Source organism: Balaenoptera borealis, assembly GCF_965194805.1.
Source record: "Balaenoptera borealis genome assembly, chromosome: 6".
In the NCBI taxonomy this organism is placed as follows: domain Eukaryota; kingdom Metazoa; phylum Chordata; class Mammalia; order Artiodactyla; family Balaenopteridae; genus Balaenoptera; species Balaenoptera borealis.
Window position 1 is genome coordinate 81626679 of NC_138863.1, and position 22882 is coordinate 81649560.

The 22882-nt window shown below is 42.3% G+C and overlaps 1 protein-coding gene across 2 annotated transcripts in view; it reads right to left on the reverse strand.

Moving 5' to 3' along the window:
* KIF5C (kinesin family member 5C) overlaps positions 1-22882 on the reverse strand; it is a 174442-nt gene that overhangs the window by 81826 nt on the left and 69734 nt on the right. For both annotated transcript variants that reach the window (XM_082397238.1, XM_082397239.1), the window contains exons 4-8: positions 13126-13230; positions 7432-7480; positions 7109-7164; positions 6338-6425; positions 2069-2193 (exon numbers count right to left, since the gene is read on the reverse strand). In XM_082397238.1, the coding sequence (XP_082253364.1) occupies positions 2069-2193; positions 6338-6425; positions 7109-7164; positions 7432-7480; positions 13126-13230 (423 nt within the window). The remainder of the gene's footprint in view (positions 1-2068; positions 2194-6337; positions 6426-7108; positions 7165-7431; positions 7481-13125; positions 13231-22882) is intronic.

A 22882-nucleotide genomic window follows, 5' to 3' on the forward strand; every position in this document is an offset into this window, starting at 1 on the left:
ATGTAAGGCAAGAAAATGTATATTACATAGTGAATTTGTCTTTTTTCCTCTGCAGTTAGAGGGACCATGCACCATTCCTCCTCGGCTGTGTTATTACTGGTAATTTCCTGTTTACAGCATTTGCTCTAGGTAGAAAGCAGTTCACAGATGCTAGAAAAAAGGGAACTCAACATGATTCATAGCTCTGCTGACTGGACAAACGACATGGCGGGGAGCGGCTGCGCTCTGAAGAAAGAAAGAAAAGCAGGGAAATGATTTTAAACTGTGCGAAGATGGATTTCAATTCTGTATAAAGGAGAAACTCCCAACGATAGAGATGAATGCATGTCCAAGGGGAGGTTTTTTCCAAAGAAAAGTTCAAAGATTTCTCTGGAAATCATGTGTGGGTCCCCTGCTTACAGATGAAGAAATCACAGAGCTGCTGTGTCACAAGTATTAATAGTAACAGTCTATTCACAAGGTGTTGTTTAAGGTGCTTTCACACTTGAGCATCTTAGCTCCATGAAGTATGCGAGACAAGCACAATCACCTTCCTTTTACAGACAAGAAAATTTTGAGCTCCAGGGATGTCAAATTGCCCACCCAAGGGAAGAACACCATTTAAGAAAGACAGGGCTAAGACCCAGAGCTCTGTTCTACTAGATCACACTGATACATTCATGCGGACACATCTAGGGCAAGGAAAACAGATGTTAGCACAGGAAATGACGTGCAGGACAACTTTAAAACGCCTCATAAATATCATAAGTAATAACCACTGACACTGTGCAGGCCTCCACTCTCAACTGCCTGCATTAAGCACTTTTCAGCTGCATTTAGGCCTTAAGTACTCATCTCTTTGCTCTAAAGGGAAAGGCGGCAAGCTTGGGAAGAGGGAAGGGTCACTGGGAGCTTTGTCTGGACCGATACGACAGGTGTGGCAGCAGAGCAGATGCTAGTTGCTAATGGCCAGTCTAGAAGTGAGCAATGCTTCTCCCTACTCCCGTTCTGGTGGGCATCTGTTTAAAGTTACAAGCCGGGACCAGTTCGATTTTCGATTGCCAACTAGGAGGATACATGTGATCTGCTCAAGGCTGTACAAACGCGGACAGGAGGACAATCCAAGTAGCCATTACTCACACGGATGTTAGTGGCCATAACTTGGCGTCCAGCAACTCAGTGGCGGGAGCAGTAAGTGGGGATCAATGACACAGTTTGGGAGACTGACTGAGCTTCAGGGCCGGCCCTGATGCGGACAGTCAGCACGACATCAGAGATGAGGGAGGCCACATGGTATCGTGCACAGAGACTTGCTCTGTGATGTCATCCGAGGTGGGCAGTGCCCCCAGCCGGGGTGTGGCAGCAGGACCCTCTGGTGGTGCCATGGAAGTGAGGCTGGGAGGGCAGAGGGGAGTTTCTGGGAAGCCTATTCGGCCTGGAGTATGGCCTCAGCCAGTGCCTGGGAGAGCATGGACAGGGTACAGATGCCAAAAGAAAACCCTCACAAAATCAGAGAAGGGTCAGCGCTTGTGGCTAAAACACTGGCTCCAGACCCCGTAGCCTGAAGGGAGTGAGCCTGTCCACACAGAACAAGGTCAGTTCACGCCTCCTGCAGAGAGAAGCCGGGAAGGCAGGGAGAGCCCCACCTTCCAGATCTTCTATCAGCAAACAAACCTGCAGAGGCGGGCCTGCCGCATTCCAGCGTCAAAGCCCCTTCCTGGCCTATTTGAATCTGTTAAAACACAGAGATCTTTCCTGTTCTCAGAAGTTCACATCCCTCCAGCATTTGTGCCGCTGCCTTTGCCAGGCTAAGTTCACACCAACACTCGCCTCATGTCATCATCAGGGTCTATTAGGCATAAATCAAGGTTGGCATTCAAAACACCTCCTGTGACATGAATAGGGGACTTCAGGACCAGAAAAGAAAGAGCAGAGAAATGAAGGTTAAATTTAATAACATCTTAGCACAACATCAGAAACTTTAAAAGCTCTTTAAAACCAGGGAATAGAAAGACAGAAAAATTATCCCATTGCACACTGAAGCAAATAACGGGGAAATTGTGGATAATACAAATAAAGAACCAATTACCTTTTCGCTCCCAGCCAAATCAACTAGATAAAGCTTCCCACTGAGTTTTTTTTCAGTCTCTACATTCTCTTGTTTAATATTAATCAGGAAGATACTGTGACTTCTAGAGCTGTGTTCATTCATGTCTGAAAAGGAAAACAGTTTACTGCTCTACAAAGAACATATAAATTTCGGTAGCAAGCATCTCAATAAAAAACACAACAAATCATGCCTAATAGCTCCGTTTTTTGTTAAGTCCACTCAATTTAAAAAATTATCCGAGACCATTTCTCCTGCAAAACAATGCTCATTCTAGAAATGAAAGATTTAAAATATTTTCACGTGGCAAAGAAATTAATCTAAAAATCATGGTCAGTGGTTTAAGACAAGAGTCTCGAGCTCTGCCTGAAGCCGCCATCCTCCAACACCCCCATCCAGCCTACCTCTCTCCTTGAAGAGCTCAACTTTTCCTCCCCTGCCTCATTTTAAGTCCCTCAGCCTTTATCATTCTGATTAGTACCCGATGTATTCCATCTTTTTCATGTGTGTAAGCCTTGCCTTATCAGTGATATCATAAGCTTTCTTACGGAAGAATTATGACTTTCTTAAGGAAGGATTAAGACATACATTTCTTCTATAACCCATGCTAGGCACATAGAAGGTCTCAAAGATGAAATATGCTTCATTAGGACCAAGTACCAAAAATAAAAATCTTCTTGGACCCTTGTCTTTGCTCACCAGGCAGGCAGAGACCCCAGTGACTGTTTTATTCAATCCCACTAGCAATTATTTCTCAAAACTATCTAACCAGATTATGTGGGAAAAAACCCTAAAAGATTCCACAAAAATGTTAGAACTAGTGAATTTGACAAAGTTGCAGGATACAAATGCAATACATAAAAATCAGTTGCATTATATATAACAATAATGAACAATCCAAAAAGGAAATTAGGAAAACAATTCCATTTAAAATAAGAACAAAAAGAATAAGATACTTAGGAATAAACTTAACCAAGGAAGTGAAAGGCATACACTGAAAACTATAAAATGTTGCTAAAAGAAATTAAAGAATACACAAATAAATGGAAAGATAATCCTTGTTCTTGGATTAAAAGACTTAATATTGTTAAGATGTCCATACTACCAACAGATTCAATGCCATCTCTATCAAAATCACAATGACGTTTTTTGCAGAAATAGAAAAGTCCATCCTAAAATTCAGATGAATCTCAAGGGTCCCTGAATAGCCAAAACAATCCTTTAAAAGAGCAGAGTTGAAGGTCTCACACTTGCCGATTTCAAAACTTACTACAAAGCTATGGTAATCAAAACAGTGTGGTATTGTCATAAAGGTAGACATATGGACCAATGAAATAGAGAGCCTAGAAATAAACCCTCACATAATATGGTCAAATAATTTTCAACAAGAGTGTCAAGAGTGACCATTCAATTGCGAAAGAACAGTCTCTTCACCAAACTGAAAACTGGATATCCACATGCAAAAATGAAGCTGGACTCTTCCTTTAAGTCGTATACAAAAGTTAACTCAAAAAAGATCAAAGACCTAAATGTAAAAACTAAAACTATAAAACCTTAGAAGAAAACATAGGGGAAAATGTTCATGACACCAGATTTGGCAATGATTTCTTGGATATGACACCAAAAAACACAAGCAACAACAGCAACAAAAAAGATAAATTTAACTTCATCAAAATTAAAAACTTTTGTGTGTGAAAGGACACTATCAACAGTGAAAAGGCAACCCACAGAATAGAAAATATTTGTAAATCATATATCTGATAAAGGATTGAGATCCAGAATATATAAAGAACTCCTACAAATAAACAACAACAGCAAAAAGCCAAACAACCCAATTTTTAAAAAGTGGGCCAAGGACTTGAATAGCACTTCTACAAAGAAGATGCACAAATGACCAATAAGCATATGAAAAAATGCTAAACATCACTCATCATTAGGGAAATGCAAATCAAAACTTCAATGAGATAGCACTTCACACCCATTAGTATGATGATTAAAAAGAAAAAAGAAACTCAGAAAATAAGAAGTGTTGGCAAGGATATGGAGAAATTAAAACTCTTGCACACTGTTGGTGGGAATATAAAATGGTGCACCTGCTATGGAAAACAGTATGGCCGTTCCTTAAAAAATTAAAAGGAGAATTACCGTATGATCCAGCAATTCTACTTCCGGGTATTTACCCAAAAGAACTGAAAGCAGGAACTTGAACAGATATTTATAAATACCTCCATGTTCATAGCAACATCATTCACAATAGCCAAAAGGTAGAAGCAATACAATGTCTATCTGTGGATGAATGGAAAACAAAATGTGGTCTATGAGTACAATGGAACATTATTCAGCCTTAAAAAGTAAGGAAATTCTGACACATATTACATGGATGAATCTTGAGGACATTATGCTGAGTGAAACAAGCACATCACAAAAGGACTTGTATCATTCCACTTATATGAAGTACCTAGAGCTGTCAAGTTCACTGAGACAGGAAGTAGGATGGTGGTTACCAGGGGTTGGGGGGAGGGAGTATGGAGGGTTATTATTCAATGGATATGGAGTTTCACTTTGGGATAATTAAAAATTCTGGAAAAAATTCTGGAAATAGGAAGTGGTGATGGTTGCAAATATTGTGAATGTACTTAATGCCACTAAATTGTACACTTAAAAGTGGTAAAATGGTAAATTTTATGTTATGCATAATGTAACAAAATAAAAAAAAACACCTTACCAGAATGATAAGAAAAATAGTAATGTTCTGGACCAACAGTTCTGAACCAGGGGGCCAAGATGGACTCTCAGGTATGTCATGAATAACTCATAACTAACAATAACTTAAGAAACAGTGGAAAACTTCTTTACAAATGAGAGATGCTATTAGTATAAGAATATCAGTCTTACATTCTTTCCTATATGTGTATAAGCAGAAGAGAAAGAAGTAGAGTTTAACCTACACTGTATACAGGTCTAGGCTCACCTATGAAACTTGCCATGTATATGAATATCATCTGATACATTTGTGGGGATAGGGAAACAGTTGAGAATTACAGTTCTGGATCAAAGGATCATAGCACCAGTCAACCAAGCAAAGCTTGAATCTCTTCTACACCATGCGGGGAACTCACTACCTCTCCAGGTAGCAGGCTTTACTTGGGGCAGCATTAAGGACTAGAGTTCTTCTTGTGATAGGTCAAAATCTGCCTCCATGTACCTTCAACAATCCTGGGTGGTCTACTCATTCAGATCAAACAAAGCAAGCTGACTCTCTTTCTTAATGTCAGCACCTTGAAGATATTATGAAGAATATGTTAAGAAACACTGCATTGCCCATATGGCCTCCCCAGATATTTTTCTCTCTTCAAAGCTAGAAATCCTTCAGGGGCTTCCCTGGTGGTCCAGTGGCTAAGACTCCGTGCTCCCAATGCAGGGGGCCTGGGTTCGATCCCTGGTTAGGGAACTAGATCCCACGTGCCGCAACTGAGAGCCTGCGTGCCGCAACTAAAAGATCCCGCGTGCCACAACTAAGACCCGGCGCAGCCAAATAAATAAATATTAAAAAAAAAAAAGTTAGAAATCCTTCATTCTTTCAAGTCCTCTTCACATGAACTCACTCTCATCTGTGCACATCTCATCTGAATAAGACAGACAGCCCCTATCTTTTCATGGAAGCTCTGCTGCTCTAACACCACGTGACCTGCTTCCCTGAGACGGGCCGAAGAAGGCATCGCAAGGTAAACCAGCTGACCTGACTATGTTTGTTACCAACAAGGCATCAAAAAGTTTACAGTCAAGCTTCCGCTTCTCCATGTCTTTCTTTTCCTTGTTTACAAAGGGCAGAAATCTAACATGGTTTCTTTCCATGCGTATTACTGGCCTACAGAATCTGTTGGTTTGGATTTTTTTAAACAATAACATAGTTAAAATAAATGAACTTAGAAGCTTACTTTCTTCCCCCTTTAGTTGGTTGGTTGGTTGTTTACCCCAGTGTTCAGGCTCAGGCTGTTACCAGGCCCCAGTCAGTGAGTGTCACCCGACATTTCCAACAGGCCCCTGGACAGTGGGAGGCGCTGTTTCCCAGGACCTGCCCAGGCCTGCTGGTACTGCTTACACCCCTGTGTTTTTGAGTGCCAGTCACTGCTTTACAACCACCTTCCCCGGCATTATTCCATTTGGACCTCATTACCCCCACCCAACCTGGTTGGTAGGCAGATGTTTGTGTCCTAACTTAGAGGGGAGGAAACACCACCCAAGGCTTACTCGTTACAGCCACGTGGCGGTTTGCTTTGCCTTCATCTATCACGTCCATGACCTCCTCGGGGCTTGACACAAACCGTTCGGTGCACCCCTGCAAGACAGCCAGATCAGGTTGGTCATTGAAAAACTGAAAAGCAACAAGACTTTGAAACAGCTAAACATTTTCCCACTTCTCTTCTAGAGCTGCCAATCCAGAGAAAGGCTGCACTGTCGACCCAACAACTTTTCCTCCTCGCCTAGGGCTTGCAATCTACATTAAAAAGAAGTCTGAGCAAATGCCAGGAAACCCAGAAGTAAACCATAAAATAAGTGTCAGATTTTAAGTACATGTCCATACTCATCAGCAGTGGAGACAGAAAATAAAGAAGGAAACCAATGACGGAAAAAGAAGTGGATGAAATCTTGCTTTGCCTATCAATCTAGCCACCAACTTTAATTAGATACTGAAGTTGTAGACATAATGCTATGACAGGTTTCTCCCAAGTGCAAAGTATGAACAACTGTACTCAATACCAAAGCCTCTTTAAATGTGAATAATAAATGTTCAGTTCTCCAGTTCTTACCTCATGTGATTTGACATCTGTGATATACTTACATAGAAACAACTGAAGAAATTAAGTGTCAGTTTTTTTTAACCAGATGAATATTAAATATAAGGAGCATGATTAAATATCTATATGTACTTTTTAGGTAATATTCTGGGCATCTTATGTAATAATCATGACAGTGACTGGAGAGAAATCAACTGCATCATCAATCAAGTTTTCCTCATACCTTTACGTACGGGACTCTGTTTTTATCTTCATGAACAGCCAAGTTTGTCTTGGATACTACAGAGATGATAGTGATGACATGCAAAGAAGAAAAAAAAAGTTAAAGACCCTGTATTGGAGAAAAAATAGAAATTGTTACAGAACATAGGTAAATCTAATCACTTTGCAATGACTCAAGTTAAAGCTTTGTCTGAGAATAAGCAGATAGCCTGAAGGCAATAGAACATCTCTATAAATTCCTTAAGCAGAAGTGCTGTAAATCATGCCAACCTTTCTGGACTTTAGTTACAGAACAAATAAAAGACAAGAATTCGGGTTACTCACCATCGAGTAAGTCCCTGATTTTGTCCAAGTAGATTTCAAAATAGGAAACCTGATTAAAAACAAATTGATTTTGAAACAGAAATGCCACCCTGTATTTCAAAAACATAATTATTAGAACTTGCAAAAGCTTTCTGTTATGCCACGAAGAGTAAGAAGAGGGCTACAAAGTGAAGATTCAGAGTCTCGAGGGCAGAGCTCCAGCCCACTCCCCTGGCCTCCTGCTTCCTGCTTGCCAGCTTGCTCTACAAGTCCCTGCTCAATGGGCCACTCTCCAGCCCCACATCAGAGTTCCCTTCACTTCCAGCCAGGTGTTATTTACATCCTGTGCTAGCCAGCCTTATAGGAGGACTCTACCTTTTCACCTTAGATGAGCACCAAGCAAACTTCTACGTATGACAACGGCTAGAACAGAACACGTCCTTTGCACGTAACTGTCAAAAATCAGTAGACCTCACCTTAGGCATCACATCAACAGCCTCTTCAGACCAGGAAGGGAGCATGTTCCAAACATGCACATGAAGAAGGTGGGGAGGGGGACAAGGGCAGTTTGCTTGGAACTACAACACAGTAACAGAGAGAGAGCTGGTGATAGTGGCCAGCTCTGGGGAGTCCAGGAAGGATCTGAACAAAATGCAATTTAATGAAACACAACTAGACTGTGAGAGGGAAAGGACGCCTTCCGATTAGTTATTCTCAAACTTCAGTCCCAGCACTGCCTAGATCAGCATCTCCCATAGCGTCTGTTTAAATTGCCCTGAACCCTACTGCAATCCTCCTGAATCAGAATCTCCAAGAATAGGATTTAGGAATCCGCTTCTAAACTCCCCAGGTGATTCTTACCTTATCTCAGGCTGATATCTGAGAACAACTTTAACTGGATACGTGATCTTGGAGATTTAATTCACAAGTAACCGAGACCCTAGACCTCAGTGCTCCCATCTGTCAAAGGAAGCCATTCCACGTGATATCAAAAATTCCCTCTAGGATTCTGTACTGTCTACACTTGCCTTCTGCAGACCAGATCAACTGTTCTCTCCCTCAAGTTCATGGGGTTTTTTTTTTTTGAAATCTAAACAGAGGATTGAGCTAAAAAGGTGTTTTAAAAGTTGAAAAGTAGTTGTAAAGCTGGGATGTAAGTCTACCTGTGAAATCTCACCCCTACATCCCAGCTCTGGACCAGTCCTGCCTCGAGGCAGGGGAAAGTGAACACTCCCTAACCCAGCACTAATCCCAACCCAGCTCAGCCCTGGTTCATTACCTTTTGTTCGTGTCTCAGCCTGGAACCTCCTGATGCCTCGTTTCTCTGAGATCTGGGGTCCTGGCTTCAAACCCTGGAATCTGTAGCTGAGCATCCTCTGCCTGACAACCTCTGCCTGTTTGAATGTCTGTCAAACAGTCCTGTCACTGACCCTCTCTGTCATAGATACAACTACCTGACCTTTGAAAGACCTACTGCTCTGGAAACCTCTCCCTGTGGCTGGAATCCTAGAGTCTGCTTGGCCTCTAACCTTAGACATTTCTAACCCAGCCCTTCTGCAGCCCACTCAACCCTGGTTCCAACCCATTCTATGTATTTCAGAATTGTCTGGTCTTCATTAAGACTTTTCTGTTATCTTTGAGATCTTAAGCTTGTGCCCTTATTTCCATAGGTTAGAGAGAAAATTAATGACATACAAAGACCGGTTGTGAACTAGATATTAGGAAATCTGGCAATTAGAATCTTGTTCACATTTAATATAAGTAGAAAGAGAATTCTGATTTATTAGTTTCTTTTTACCATAGCAGATAGTGGCTGCTTTCGGGGTGGGGCGTTGAATTTTGTTATTTTTGTCACCTCAACTACTTTGTAAAACCAGATGGAAGAAAAATAAATAAGCATTGTTTGGCACTAGGAGAAAGCATGTTCAGAAATAATGTTTAAAACCTCTGTGAGACTGGTAAGAATGGCCATCATCAAAAAATCTACAAACAATAAATGCTGGAGAGGGTGTGGAGAAAAGGGAACCCTCTTGCACTGTTGGTGGGAATGTAAATTGATACAGCCACTATGCAGAACAGTATGGAGGTTCCTTAAAAAACTAAAAATAGAGCCACCATATAACCCAGCAATCCCACTCTTGGGGCATATACCCTGAGAAAACCATAATTCAAAAAGAGTCATGTACCACAGTGTTCATTGCAGCATTATTTACAATAGCCAGGACATGGAAGCAACCTAAGTGTCCATCAACAGATGAATGGATAAAGAAGATGTAGCACATATATACAATGGACTATTACTCAGCCATAAAAAGAAATGAAATTGAGTTAGTTGTAGTGAGGTGGATGGACCTAGAGACTGTCATACAGAGTGAAGTAAGTCAGAAAGAGAAAAACAAATACTGTATGCTAACACATATATATGGAATCTTAAAAAAAAAAATGGTTATGAAGAACCTAGGGGCAGGACAGGAATAAAGACGCAGACGTAGAGAATGGACTTGAGAACACGGGGGGGTGGGGGGAAGGGGAAGATGGGATGAAGTGAGAGAGTGTCATGGACATATATACACTACCAAATGTAAAATAGATAGCTAGTGGGAAGCAGCTGCATAGCACAGGGAGATCAGCTTGGTGCTTTGTGACCACCTAGAGGGGTGGGATAGGGAGGGTGGGAGGGAGACGCAAGAGGGAGGAGATATGGGGATATATGTATACGTATAGCTGATTCACTTTGTTATACAGCAGAAATTAACACAACATTGTAAAGCAATTATACTCCAATAAAGATGTAAAAATAAATAAATAAATAAATAAAACCTCTGTTAGACTCACTTTAAGGAACAGATTTTCAATATTGCCTTAATCAAGCCTCTTTTTCTTGATTAAGCCTGTCACTACTCAGCTGAAAATAAGAAGCAGTCAATAACTAACTTGCTCATTTACAATAATTATTTGTGAAATAAGACAGCCTAACTACAAATGCAGGACAGGAACCTGGACTGTAAAATTCAGCCCTAGACGTGAGTGTTGTTCCTCCTTTCCTTCCCCTTCATGCTGGGGCTATTTTTATCTTAATAAGATTCTAATATGAGACCTTATTTTGAGGGCAATAATTGGTTTAATATCTTACTCCAGGATTATCCCATAAGAGCCCTATAGTGGTTTAAGGTATTTAAATGCAAACAGCCTTAAAGATGCACTAAGCTCCTAAATCTTGATCCCATCAAAGCAACAAGTGTCTGTATCCTCAGATATATAAAACTCTAGGGCTTCCCTGGGGGCGCAGTGGTTGAGAATCCGCCTGCCAATGCAGGGGACACAGGTTCAAGCCCTGGTCCTGGAAGATCCCATATGCCACGGAGCAACTAAGCCCGTGCGCCACAACTACTGAGCCTGCGCTCTAGAGCTCGCGAGCCACAACTACTGAGCCCACGTGCGACAACTACTGAAGCCCGCGCACCTAGAGCCCGTGTTCCACAACAAGAGAAGCCACAACAAAGAGAAGCCCGCACACTGCAAGGAAGAGTAGCCCCCGCTCGCCGCAACTAGAGAAAGCCCGCGTGCAGCAACGAAGACCCAACACAGCCATAAAAAAAAAAAGAAATAAATAATAAATAATAAAAATTAAAAAATAAAGGTTTGAAAAAAAAAAAAACTCTAGCAAGGAGGAGAAGCTGGCTTCAGCCAACAAAAGGAGCTGTAAAGAAAAAGATTTGCCCGATGTACTTTATAATTGGGCAAACAGTTTCTGACTTGTTTTTATATAATTTGGGGAAGGTACACAGCAGAAATAAGTAAAGGTGGAAATTTAATATAATGGAACAGGTACTGCATGTGGGGTTGGTCAGATCAAGAATCTAAATCTCAACTCTGGGGCTTCCCTGGTGGCGCAGTGGTTAAGAATCCGCCTGCCAAGGCAGGGGACACAGGTTCAAGCCCTGGTCCGGGAAGATCCCACATGCCACAGAGCAACTAAGCCCACGTGCCACAACTACTGAGCCTGCGCTCTAGAGCCCGCGAGCCACAACTACTGAAGCCCGCGAGCCACAACTACTGAAGCCCGTGCGCCTAGAGCCCGTGCTCCGCAACAAGAGAAGCCACCGCAGTGAGAAGCCCACGCACTGCAATGAAGAGTAGACCCACTCACCACAACTAGAGACAGCCCGCGTGCAGCAACAAAGACCCAACGCAGCCAAAAATAAATAAATTAAATCAATAAATTAAATCAATAAATCTCAACTCTGCCGAGGACTTGATATGTCACTTTGGCCATCTGGCTCTATATCTTTGAACTTCGGTTTCTCACCTCTAAAATGATGGGCCTAGGCACTTGGGTCCCAGCCTTCAAGGATGATCAGCCTCTTGGTTGATCTGCTCACCTGCAAGTCTGCTAACTGCCCCTTTCTCCTCCACCCCCTTGTCAACCCCGTCCCCAGTCACTGTGGCGGGGACCCTACCAGCCACGTGCATCCTGGACACAGCTCATCGGAGCTGGGGGTGGGGGGTACCTACTGGAGGCTGGGCCAATGGGCCCCTCCCCAGGGGAATGAGGAAGTGGAAATAAGGGAATGTAGAGCAGGAGCTGCCATGCACCCTCTTTCCCACACACAGAAAAGAGAAAGATGGTCTGGAACAAGGGAAAGAAATTAAGCAAGAGGGTGGGGATTAAAGAAATTAAGAAACGTGGGGACTGTAATGGAGATGGAGTTTCTTTTGGGGATAATGAAAATGTTCTGGAAGTAAATAGTGATCATGGTTGTACAATTTTGAAAATATACTAAAAACCATCAAACTGTACACTTTAAAAAGGTTAAATTTATGGTATGTGAACTATATCGCAATTTTTTTTAAGTTAAAAAAAAATAGGAAAAGCAGAGCCTGGATTTCTTACTTCTCCACAACTCCCCGCCCCCATGCCTGCTGTCAGATTCTGTATCTTATAACAACTTCCTCTATTTGCTTAACCAAGTAGCTTTCAGTCACTTGCAAACAAAGGCGTTCCAATGAATATACCCCTTCTACCAAATGTTATGAATTCACAGCTAGAGTTGAGAGTAGAAATCTCTCTTTCAATTCAAATTTAAGCCAGAACATAGGTTTGAAAAACAAAAACAAAAACAAAAACAAGGAGGAAAAGAATTCCCTTTCCGAACATTTCTCAGAATGCGCTCAAAATACTAGTCTGTCATCCTCCAAGGAGGGTAAAGTATGTCCACAGTCAAATAAGATAGGAAATGTAATATAGTACATGTCCACTTTGCAGAACTGCATTACACATTAGCATATTTAAGCTTGGGGTAAATTTAACATTGTTCAACAAAGCGTTTTCCCAGCTAATTTGACCACATACGCCTTTTCTGTGGTAGCCCACTGAGTAATAATATGAGGGATTGTATTCCATGGAACACACTTTGGGAAATGCTGTCCACAGCCAATCATGGACACATGCCAGTCAGATCTACAGAAATCCACAGGGGTAAAGGGTAGAATTCAGACAACTACCAAGATGATTCCATCCTAAAAAGGGCTTTTACTTTATCTCAGTATTTCCTCAGTATTAGCCTGAGTCATTAACTAATAAATATGGTTCTGCTGATCACAGGAATGTCATTTAAATTAGATAAAATCTTCTACGTGTACATAAAAGAGAAGAGCAAAGAAACACGATTTGGGGCTCAGTTTCTTCTCTTGGGACTCAATAATAGCACTCACCTTGATGTGGAACTCCAGGTTTTCATCCATGGAATAGATATGGTCAAAGATGTCGTGTGCGATCCTTGGGATGATGCCCATGAGTTGAGGGTCGTGTAGCTTCCCCTAGTGAGTGAAAAAGACAAACACGGGGAGCTAAAGAGCGCTGGGCGACATGTGAGAGAGAGAGAAGGGACCGAACCTGGGCTTCTTAAACAGGACTCCGTGGAACAGGGAGCACCACGCAGGACTGCCTGCTCCCTAGGAGATCTACCCGACCTGCCAACAGACCAACAGTTAGCGGGATAACTCAACCAGGCAGGGGAGAGCATGTCCTGCCGGCCTTGAAGGCCCCCAACATCCCCTCCTGCTGTCACTGCGGGCAGCAGATCAGTGTGTATGTGGGTGAGCGTGTGGGTAGGAAGGAGGGAAGGAAGGACAGAAAGGGAGAAAGAATGAGGTTACATGTGTGACTGTAACATACTAAATGTGGGCTTTGTTTTGGAAATTTTACAAACTGACCAGAACCTACAAATCCAAGTTAATCTGCCTTAATGAAATCACCTTGAGAGCTGATAGATACAGTTTCATTCACATCATCATTGCTCAAAAATTTCTAAGAAACTTATTCTGGAAATACCTTCCAGTAGCACTTTACACACCAATCAAGAAAATCCATTTTATCGATTTCTTTTTAAAATCTGTTAATTCCCAGCCCGAACTGTTCCAAATAATTTTTGACTGTTTCTAATACATAAATCTGCTTATAAAATATTTTCTTATTCTTTCCCTGCCTTTTTCCATTTCTATTCATTTTACCTAAGGTGTGGATGGATAGGTGAATGTTTCTGTTATTTGGACTATCACTAAATCCATTTTCAGGATCCAGAATTTGCCACCTCTGAAGGGTTTCAAAAAGAGACAGCAAAGGACCTGAAAGCAATTCCTAAAGAAGAGCTCTAGAAGTGTTTCAAGCAACAGGCTTAGCAAGGACCTCGGTGCACAACTCCTAGAGAGCCTTCTTCATGCCCACACCAAAGGAACACTTAAAAGTTCTATCACAGGTTAAACAACCCGTCAGCATACCAACACACGTCTAAAGTGATTGCCAGCAACTGTCTTCCCAGAGAATCACACGTGCCTTTCAGAAGTTCTAAAACTCTAGGAAGAAACGGAACTGGAAGCAAAGCCAGTCTGCTCTTTAGTTTTCCAGGGATGCTCAACAGCCTTTACAACTTTGACTCATACATCTTTGTTCAAAATCTGCCCAACACCTGCAAGATCTGCTTTGTTTTCCTCAATCAAGTCCTCTTTTTCTTTCAGAGGTTCACTGCCTGGTGCTTCTCTAACAAGATGACTTCCAAGACAACATTTGAGTTACCAAAAGCAAGAAGTTGCATGAACCCTGGCACTGACTACAGGCCACAAAGCACTTTCCATTATGAGTCCTCCTTCACGCACCTGATTCCCGACCTTCCACTCTGTTCAAAACAAGAGAAAAGCCGAATTCAGACACATCTGGCCTCTGGCTCTTACTCAGAAAACAGGTACTCTCCTGGAATGCCTCATCTGCTAAGGACCCTAAATCATTTGATGTGTTTCTGTTGTTTTTTTTAGTTTAACTGTACACTCCCTAAAGGCAGGGTGGCCAGGGCATATGTATTTCCTCCCACTGCTTACGATACTTGGTATAGTGTCTACTGCATAGAATTACTGTAGAATTTAAATTAAATAGTATATATAATGTGCTTAGTGACAATAAATGTTATTATTCAGCTCATGATACATTCTCTCAAGCAGGTGCTGGGTTTTACTTGACTTGAAGAGTCTGAAAAACATGTTTCCACCCCAAACCATTAATATATATATCTAATGAAAACAAAACCAAATCACTGAGACTTCACTTCTCCTAGACCATCATAAAACATGTAACAAATCAAATATTGGACCCCACCTGCTCTGGACTATGGAATTTGCTGGCAGAAATGGTACCTACAGTGAAAACACAGTCAAATGCGACACCACTGGGCCAATCTGACTCAAGAGGGTCCAAAGAGTGCCCCCCACACTGCCACCCAGAGCTCTTTAATAATTCATCATAATCCTTTAGCTTCTCTTCAGTGGCCCACAGCCAAAGAAGAAAGATCAATAATCCAAAAATGATATATAATTGACTCAAATCTGTTTCCCTAGATGCTTTTCCTTTCAACGGATTCATCTTCCAATTGATTCTGGGTGCATACAAGTATTGACATCCTTTGTTTGCCTTTGGCAGGGTAAGAACCAAGGCAGAACCAGGATGAGTCTGGACACTTCCTGTTTTGTTGCCCTGAAGACCCAACCCGAAAATCACATGAGAAGGAGCACACGTTCATTTGGAGAACACCTAATAATACCCCCATCCCCACAGTGACAGAGTGATGTCCAAGTCTACCGCAGGTTTAGGGGCTGGGATGCTTGCTTTAGCTCATAAACCCAAGAGTGGTGAGGGCCTTTATGCTCAGTAAACTAAGGCTGCCAAAACAATCTGTGTGTGTGTGTGTGTGTGTGTGTGGTGTTAATGTACATGGTGTGTAGTGTGTGTGTGTGTGGTATTAATGTACATGATGTGTAGTGTGTGTGTGTGGTGCTCACATACATAGTGTGGGTGTGTGGTACATGTGGATGTGTGGTGTGTGGTGTGGATGTGTGTCATGTGGGTGTGTGTGCAGTGTTGATTTCTGTGTATGGAGTTTGGGTGTGGTGTGGCTGTGTGTTCGTGTAGTGTGTGTATCTGTGGTATGTGTGGTGTGTGCAGTGTGTGGGTGTGAGTGGCATGTGGATGCGTGTGCAGGGCTATCGATGGGTGGTGGGTGTGTGGCGTGGTGGGTGTGGGGTATGTGCGTGGTGAGGATGGATGTGTGTGGTGTGTGTGTGAGACAGAGAGGTGTTCTGTGGGAGGCATGCAGTCTTAGCCGGAGGTAACTCCTGGTGGAGACAGTATGTCTCTCACAAAAAGCAAAGTCACTTAAGGGCTTTGCTTCCTTGACTTGGAATGCACTCTTTGTTCCAGGCCTGGGGAATGTAAAAGAGATCAGCAAAGCTATCTCAGGCCAGGAGACCTCAGGGAACTGAGAGTCTTGGTTGTTCCTTATGGCTGGGGGCTGTGCGTGCCTAGTTAAGAGAAGTTAATGTTCAAGGTCGTTGTAAACTTGCTGACGTCCATGGTGGTGACTGAACTGAGACGATAAGCAATTTCATGGGTTCCTCTTCTGTCTATATAAGATTCAGTAGATTCTAAATAAAGTGCCTTGCAACCATCAGTTGTCTTGGTCCTTCTGACCCCATACTCGCGGTGCTATTCAGTCCCTTGCCCCTCTCCGTCGGGACCTGGAAGACCCTCTGCGGTGGCTGGACCGTCGCAAGTGGTGCCCGCACAGGGACCTGACGGGTGAGGAAGTACAGAAAAAGAGGTAAGCGGATCCTTATGCGGAATATAGAAGAGTAAGTGGCCGCCACGAATATAATAAGTGAAACAGAAAGCATAAGGCAGATAGAGTCAGAAGTAAAATAAGATGGGACAAAAAGGCTCCAAGGAGCGAGAGTTGTTCGCCCAAGTGCTGCTGTCTATGTTAAAGGCATGGGGCACGAAGGTTATCTACTTCACAGATCTCTGAGTTCTTACAGCATGTATATGAGGTTTCTTCTTGGTTTCCTGAGGGAGGTTCTATAGATGCCGCTATATGGGAGAAAGTAGGGGAAGATCTTCACAATCATTATAAGGCCAATGGCCCAACTCAAGTTCCGATTATTACTTTTAGTTTATGGAATTTGATCAAAGAATGCTTGGAACCCCCCCCATGATTCTGTACCCCGCCTTTCTGAAGGGGAATACATTAAGCCTATTTCTTCTGCTCCGCCGCTTGCGGAGGTTGCAATCAGCCCTCCTTTTTCAGATGAGGATGTGCCTTTGAATCTTGCTGAGGAAGCTGCACGATATGAAAAGAATAAATATCCTAATGATGATGTTTTATTAGATCTGGTGGAAAAGTCTCTTAAAAAATTGAATGTAAGTCACATGATGCTGTCCCTTTGAGCCCGCTGCAGAGGGCTATTCAAGGGGCAATGCAAAGAGGAGAAGATCCTTTGTTTTGCTGCCTGGTTATTGAAAGACCAGATCCTAATAATCCTCAGCAGGGTATTAGGGAACATCAGGCTATCCCTTTTAAAGTTTTGAAAGATCTGAAGGCAGCATGTGCCCAATACGGGGCTACAGCCCCTTTTACAACAGCTATGATTGATACTATAGCCGGGGAGGCTTTACCTCCCTCGGGTTGGAAATCTATTGCACGAGCCTGCTTGAATGGGGGGGATTACCTCATGTGGAAATCAGACTTTTATGAGAGGGCTGCTGAGCAAGCTGAAAAGAACGCTGCTCACAATATCCCTATTGGTTATGACATGTTGGTAGGAGAAGGACAATATACGTCTTTGCAAGATCAGCTCACTTATCCAGCAATAGCCTATCCTCAAATTAATTATTTAGCTCTACAAGCCTGGAGGAAATTGCCTTCTACTCAAAAACCAGAAGATATTTCAAAAATTAGACAAGGGCTCGATGAACCTTATGCAGATTTTGTGGATCTGCTGCTTCAGGCAGTGGGGCGCTTGATAGTGGATGGCCCTACAGGAACTATTATAGTGAGACAATTGGCTTTCGAAAATGCTAATAGTGCTTGCCAGGCGGCTATTAGACCCTGGAAAAAAAAAGGAACCTTAGAGGATTATATTCGCCTTTGCTCAGATATTGGACCTGCTTATGTACAAGGAACTGCTATTGCTGCCGCACTTACAAAAGCTGGCGTAGTCCAACCTACTAGAAAAAGGGGTCCATGTTTTAAATGTGGCAGACCTGGTCATTTTGCCAAAGACTGTAGGGCTCCCCCCGGTGCCGAGGCTGGCCTAGGGGTGGAGGCGCCTACAGGACCCAGGGCACCTGATTTGTGTCCTCGGCTGGCCTAGGGGTGGAGGCACCTACAGGACCCAGGGCACCTGATTTGTGTCCTCGATGTCAGAGAGGAAAACACTGGGCTAAGGAATGTCGATCTCAGACCCATAGAGATGGAACTCCTCTGTTGGGAAACTTCTTGCGGGGCCCTCTGCGGCCCCGCCAAACAATAGGGGCAATGATCATCTGCCCTCCACAGAGTGTCCCCAAGAGTCTAGGAAACCTGTCTATTTGTCCTCCTCAGACTATACCCAAGAGTTTTATGAAGCAAAATCTCGGCCCGGTATCTCCTCCCTGTTCCGAGCCACGCCCGATAGCGCAGGACTGGACCTCAGTGCCTCCTCCAGATATGTATTAACACCTGGAATGGAGCCTCAAGCTTTATCTACAGGAGTTTTTGGGCCTTTACCTCCGGGGACAGCTGGCCTTATTTTAGGCCGGAGTAGTGTTTCTATGAAAGGATTAACTATCCTGCCAGGAATTGCAGATGCTGATTATGAGGGAGAAATTAAAATTATGGCTTACACATTGAAAAGAAATTATTACTATTAACTCAGGTGATAAGATTGCTCAACTTATTCTATTTCCATATGTGCCTGAGGGAAACATATTACAACATCAGAAGAGGGGAACTAAAGCTTTTGGCTCCTCTAATGCAACTTATTGGGTTCAAAAAATAGAAAGGCAACGCCCACAGATGCAATTGATGATTAATGGTAAATGGTTTTTGGGGCTCTTAGATACTGGAGCTGACGTGTCAGTTATGACCCAAATTCATTGGCCAAAACAATGGCCTGTTCATTCATCCATTTCGGATGGATGAATACAAGGAATAGGACAAACAACTGCTCCTCTGCAAAGTGCTCAATTATTAAAATGGCAGGATTCAGAAGGGCATATGGGTTATTTTCAACCTTACATTGTTCCTGGATTGCCCATTAACTTATGGGGCCATGATATACTTAAAGATATGGGAATGTTATTGTATAGCCCTAACCCTACTGTGACTAATATGTTATTGAACCAAGGTTTTTTTCCTAATGGAGGCTTAGACATTAACCAACACGGAATTGTTGAACCTGTTGTTCCAAGGACTTTCACTGATAGACAGGGACTGGGTTTTTCTTAGGGGCCTTGGAATCTCCTCCACTCACTGCTGATTCCATAACATGGTTGAGTGATTCACCTGTGTGGGTGGACCAATGGCCCCTGACTCAGGAGAAATTATTAGCTGCTCGTCAATTGGTCAATGAGCAATTATCATTAGGACATTTAGAACCTTCTATTAGTCCTTGAAACACTCCAATATTCGTTATACAAAAAAAGTCAGGAAAATATCGACTATTACAAGATTTAAGGGCTGTCAATCAAACTATGTTAATTATGGGAGCATTACAACCAGGTCTTCCTTCTCCTTTGGCCATTCCTTATACTTTTCATATTATTGTTATAGATTTAAAAGATTGTTTTTTTTTACTATTCCCTTACATTCTGAAGATAAAAAGCGTTTTGCATTTAGTGTGCCTGCTGTTAACTTTCGAGAGCCTATGCAACGATATCAGTGGAGGGTGTTGCCTCAAGGTATGGCTAATATCCTACTTTATGTCAGAAATATGTTGCTCAGGCATTGCAACCTGTCCGTCTTCAGTTTCCTTCTTTATATTTAATTCATTACATGGATGATATATTATTAGCTCATTCTAATGTCACTATGTTACAGCATGCTTTTGAACAACTACAAAAATCACTTCAAACTTCTGGCCTAGTAATAGCAGATGATAAGATTCAAAAAACATCCCCTTTTGCTTATCTGGGAAAATTTATCAATGCCACACAAATTATTCCACAGAAAATTGAGATACGCACTGACCAGTTACATACATTAAATGATGTTCAAAAACTCTTAGGAGACATTAATTGGCTGAGACCTTCTTTAAAATTAACTACTGCCCAATTACAACCTTTGTTTGATATTTTAAAAGGCGATTCTAACCCTTTATCTCCACGTACACTGACTTCTCAGGGAGCCAAGGCCTTACAATTGGTCAGTGCTGCTATACAGCAAGCTCAATTAACCTGTATACATTTAGATTTGCCTGTAAAATTAATCATTTGTCCTACTCCACATGTCCCTATGGGAGTTTTGTGGCAACCTGTGGGGATTCTTGAACGGCTTCATATGAAAGTAACTCCTTCTGAAGTTATTACTCCTTATTATGAATTAATTGCTTCTTTAGTGCAGATGGGAAGAACTCGATGTATGCAGCTTTTTGGCTATGACCCTACACACATAATTTTGCCTTATAATTCAGAACATTTCACTTGGTTATTGCAGCACAGCAATGTATGGGGATTAGCCTTTTGTGGGTATTCTGGCCCTATAGATAACCATTATCCTGCTGATAAATTAATACAATTTAGTCTCACTACTCCTTACATTTTTGCCACAGTCATTAAACGTTTCCCTCTACCAAATGCCTTTACTGTTTTTACAGATGGATCATCTAATGGCATTACGGCTATAATCACAGATACTGGCATCCAAATTAAAGAACGTACTAACCTACGCTCTGCTCAGCGAGTTGAATTACATGCCATTATTATGGCCTTTTCAAAATTTTCCACGGTATCTTTTAATCTATATTCTGATAGTCGTTATTTAGTTGAGGTCCTAGTAGCTTTGGAAACTGCCACACTTGGCCATACTAATGATGCTCAGTTGTTTCATACCTTTATGACTTTACAGCATTTAAGTCGTACACATCAAGGTCCCGTCGCAGCGCTTCATATCAGAGCGCATTCTTCCCTGCCTGGACCATTGACTTCTGGTAGCACTTGGGCTGATTCTCTCACTAAATCTTTAGCAGGTGTCGTGACCCAGCCTGCTGCTGTGCAACACGCTCAAAATTCTCATTCTTTACACCATCAATCTTCAGCCATGTTACAAAAACAATTTGCCGTTTCTCGAGAGGCTGCTAGACAGATTGTTAAACAATGTTCCCCATGTGCTCCACATCTCCCAGTTCCTCGTTTCAGAGTCAATCCTCGCGGTCTTCGCCCCGCTCGTATATGGCAAATGGATGTTACTCATGTTTCCTCCTTTGGAAAGCTTCAGTTTGTTCATGTAACTATTGACACTTATTCTGGCTTCCTTTGTGCTACTGCCCAGACTGGAGAAGCCACAAAGCATGTTATTACCCACTTATTTCATTGTTTTGCCTTCATGGGAATTCCCCAAATACTTAAAACGGATAATGCCCCTGGCTATACTAGTACTTCTTTTGCTTCTTTCTGTGCTACTTTTAGCATTACTCACCTTACTGGTATTCCTTACAATCCTCAAGGACAAGGCATTGTTGAACGTGAGAATCAAGCTCTAAAGCTCACTCTTTCTAAAATACAAAAGGGGGAATATGCTAAGACACCCCATGCCTTATTGAATCATGCCTTGTTTATTTTAAATTTTTTGACAGTTGATCGAGCAGGTAACACAGCTTTTGAACGTCTGATGGCCACTTTCACAGCTCAAGGAGCTTCGGCACAGGTGCTGTGGAAGGACCCTCTGACAAATATATGGAATGGACCTGATCCAGTTTTAATCTGGGGTCGAGGTCATGTTTGTGTTTTTCCTAGAAGTGCTGATTCCCCTCGGTGGCTTCCTGAAAGTCTCGTTAGACAGATAGATGGCAAGAAAGACCCCGCAGCTGATTCGGAGGATGCGGCGCCTCTCACTGAACGTGAAGACTACTCCAGGGATGGATCCCAAGAGAAGAGGTCGGAAAAGGAGGCATCCGGCACGAAGGACTTGGCAAAGTGATCCTCCGACTTGGGGTCAATTGAAGAAGTTGGTGGCTCAAGTTCAGGAATTAGTGACTGCTCAAAGGACTTCTTTTACCCCTATGACAATGTTTTTGGCTATGTTGGCTGCTTTATGTGTCACGGCAGCCACGGCCGGGATTGCTCTATCCAAAAGCGTGAATGAAGCCCATTTTGTCAACCAGTTATCTAAAATTACCAGTGTGGCTTTGGTTCTTCAAAGTCATATGGATTCCCAATTAAAAACTGAACTTGATGAATTAAAAGATGTGGTCTTAAGTCTGGGAGATCAAATTAATGCTCTAAAGATTAGAATGAAATTGAATTGTCATGCTAAATATTCTTGGATCTGTGTAACGGCGCATAAGTACAATGAATCTGACTGGGATTGGGAAAGAATCAAAATGCATATTCTTAGTGTATGGTCTGACAGCAAAATTAGTTTAGATATACGTAAATTAAATGCAGAAATTCAAGCTATACAAGAATCGCACCTAGATGAAAGTGATCCAACAGAAATTATAAAAAGCGTTGGTTAGTCAACTACATTGGCTCAATCCCCAAAACTGGATTCAGGGTGGCTTATCTCTAGCCATTATGTATTTTCTTATGTTGGCAATTATCCCATGCTTTGTAAAATTTGTTCTGCACCGATATGTTCGTCTCAGTACTGAGCTCCATGGTTTGCGTTTACAACAACATGCTTTAAAAAAGAAAAAAGGGGGACCTGTGGGAGGCATGCAGTCTTAGCCGGAGGTAACTCCTGGTGGAGACAGTATGTCTCTCACAAAAAGCAGAGTCACTTAAGGGCTTTGTTTCCTTGACTTGGAATGCACTCTTTGTTCCAGGCCTGGGGAATGTAAAAGAGATCAGCAAAGCTATCTCAGGCCAGGAGACCTCAGGGAACTGAGAGTCTTGGTTGTTCCTTATGGCTGGGGCCTGTGCGTGCCTAGTTAAGAGAAGTTAATGTTCAAG